Raw genomic sequence first — 556 nt, 5'->3', positions numbered from 1 at the left:
GGGGCGGGGCCGGGGCGCCGGAGGGGCGGAGTACCTACGCCTGAGTGAGGAGTACTGTTGAGTTTTTCCACGCGCAAAGCTGAGGGTGAGGTCCTGGGCTTGCGGCCCATTCCTCCCAGCATCTCTCTCCTGTCCACGCCCCTAGACGGCGTCTCCACCTGCTCCTTACCCTCTCCAAAGCCTCTCAGCTAGTTCCTACCTGAAGGTCCTGGGCTGGGACCCCCTCACTCACTCTCTGCTGCTGTGCCCCAGGGCCATCTTCCCGTCCCTGGCTTGTCTTGCTCCCGCAGCTCCTCCTCGATCCTATCTTAGCCTCTGTGATTTCTGCATCAACGGGAGTCCTGACAGGTAGGTGGAACGTGAAAAAACTGGTAGCATTCACTAAAGCTAAACAAACACCTACCTCTGACCCAGCAATACTACTCCAAAGAAAATACCCAACAGAAATGAATGCTTAAGCCGACCAAAAGGCACGTACAGAAATGCCCGTAACATTCAAATATTCGAAACAGTCCCAAACTGGAAACTACGCAAATGCCCACCAGTGCTCGGCTGC

General features: G+C 55.6%; 1 protein-coding gene across 1 annotated transcript in view; it reads right to left on the bottom strand.

The window, feature by feature from the left end:
* The window catches only part of PYGB (phosphorylase, glycogen; brain), a 37529-nt gene extending 37271 nt beyond the window's left edge, over window positions 1-258 (bottom strand). The window contains exon 1 of the mRNA XM_010836611.1: window positions 233-258. Coding sequence (XP_010834913.1) covers window positions 233-258 — 26 coding nt within the window. The remainder of the gene's footprint in view (window positions 1-232) is intronic.
* Between the last annotated feature and the right edge of the window lie 298 nt (window positions 259-556).

Source organism: Bison bison, unplaced genomic scaffold, assembly GCF_000754665.1.
Source record: "Bison bison bison isolate TAMUID 2011002044 unplaced genomic scaffold, Bison_UMD1.0 scf7180017864063, whole genome shotgun sequence".
Lineage (NCBI taxonomy): Eukaryota > Metazoa > Chordata > Mammalia > Artiodactyla > Bovidae > Bison > Bison bison.
The sequence above is the reverse complement of the archived record's forward strand: the minus strand, read 5'-3'. Positions and strand labels throughout refer to the sequence as shown.